The 1,858-nt window shown below is 44.2% G+C and overlaps 1 protein-coding gene across 1 annotated transcript in view; it reads right to left on the bottom strand.

Moving 5' to 3' along the window:
* The window catches only part of LOC103274560 (dihydropyrimidine dehydrogenase [NADP(+)]-like), a 114,183-nt gene extending 113,202 nt beyond the window's left edge, over positions 1-981 (bottom strand). The window contains exons 1-2 of the mRNA XM_008071999.2: positions 898-981; positions 310-489 (exon numbers count right to left, since the gene is read on the bottom strand). Coding sequence (XP_008070190.2) covers positions 310-489; positions 898-981 — 264 coding nt within the window. The remainder of the gene's footprint in view (positions 1-309; positions 490-897) is intronic.
* Positions 982-1,858: the final 877 nt, after the last annotated feature.

The following is a 1,858-nucleotide window of genomic DNA, read 5'->3' as shown; positions in this document are numbered from 1 at the left end:
CCCCCCCCCCCCCCCGGAAAGAGTGCCAGTCATCACCACGGTAAGCAGGAAGCTGGAGTCACTTCACACTGCAAATTTCAGTCTCTTCCTCTTACATGGCCTTATGTGATACAGGTTTTATATAAAGGTCACATGCAGACACATCACAGTGCCATAATCGAGCCTCCTTGAAAATGACTCCACAGTAACAAGTCCCTCCACCAGGCACTGTGTCTCCTCTCTTAGGGAGACTGTTGGGGGACACATAGTCTGAATAGAAATGGACTGAGGCTGAGCTCTCAAGGATAACACAGCAGAAGCGAGACTTACCTTTCCCACAAGGTCAGCTATGTGAGGAACTGGCTTCCCTTTCTGATGACTCACGGTGGCTGGGCTCTGCCCGTCCCAGTCTTGGAGCTCTTCGATGCTTTTCAGATAAAGCAGGGCTTTGAGGCCAGTGCAGTAGTCTTCGATCACAGTGAAATCCTGATTCTGAATAGCACTGCAGACCTACAAAAGATGGAACAGCCAACCAAACGTCAAACCAAGACATCAACTCCAAACAGATTCACTTGTCTGACTTGACAAATATGATGTGCCAGGCACTCCTGGCAGTGGGGGCAAAGGGGAGGGAAGGACTGCAAAGGGACACAAGGATGCTCTCAGACACGATGAACATTTTCACACACTTGGGGATGGTCTCATTTAGAAACTTCCTAGGTTTTATGCATTAAATGTGTACAGTTTATTGTATGCCAGATATGCATCAGTATTGCTGGCAAAAATTAGACCAAGTAGGTTAATTTTCAAAGAGTTAATTTTGGCACAACACAAGAAAGGACATTCTAATGCTCGCATTTCCCTCTGTTGGGTGTGCTGTCTGCAGGTGGTCCTCACACCTGCAGGGGTTCTTCACACCTGCTGATGGCCCCCTGGAGGCTGGCATGCAGCCCATCCAGTCAACTCAACCATCACATGCACCGCCTCAATCTTCCTCCTCATCTGCTATTCTCTGTGCTGTTCACTATGCTCCAGTCATCCAGGTCTTTTTACTTCAGATTTGTCACATTCTTTCTCTGCTATGGGCCTTTCCACAAGAGCTTCTCACTGTCTAGGCCTTCCCTTCCTATACTGTCCAAATCGCAAGCATTCCTCAGTCTCATGGTACATGTGCCCTCTGTGGGGAGACCTCCAGGAGCCCAGAATAAGTTATGGCCTTCTCTTACTCGGACATCTTTGTCTCCTAATTATTCATGATTATTTCATTGACAACTCACTCCCCAATTAAACAAAAGCTTCAGGAGGAAATGTGGTTATCTTGGTCACTGTATTATCCCTAGTGACTAGCACAAGGTTTGGCACTTAAACTGCTTTCAACATAGAAAGAATGATGATTAAGAAGGGGAGAAAATGGAAATTAAAAAATTCTGGAGTTAAGGATGTTTGAATCAGAGAAATTAGAATACTTCCACTAAAAATACACTTGGAGTTCTGTGATTGTGATTGGGACATGAGTTAGAGCTCGAAGAACGTGGATTTAGGAAACCACTTCTAGAATGACCATTTCCAAAGATTTTCCTCCAATTTTGACACCATGTGTAGACTCCACAGACTCACAAATGCCAGTGGGATCTCTTTACCCAGATGGCCCAACATCACTTCAGATTCAAAATTTACAACATGGTGAAAGATTCAACACACCTTCCTAAATTATATTCCAAGTCCATCCAATGAAGCAACTATCCAAACAAAACTAAGCAAGGAAAAACTCATTTCTAGCCTATGTTACCAGGTGTTGAATATCTGAGTGTCTAGCAATGGCAGCCAGGAAAGACAAATCATGTCATATATGAATAAAAATAAAGGAAATACCTGAAAA

This window comes from Carlito syrichta, unplaced genomic scaffold (genome assembly GCF_000164805.1).
Source record: "Carlito syrichta isolate Samal-C Ts95f unplaced genomic scaffold, Tarsius_syrichta-2.0.1 Scaffold314804, whole genome shotgun sequence".
Lineage (NCBI taxonomy): Eukaryota > Metazoa > Chordata > Mammalia > Primates > Tarsiidae > Carlito > Carlito syrichta.
The sequence above is the reverse complement of the archived record's forward strand: the minus strand, read 5'-3'. Positions and strand labels throughout refer to the sequence as shown.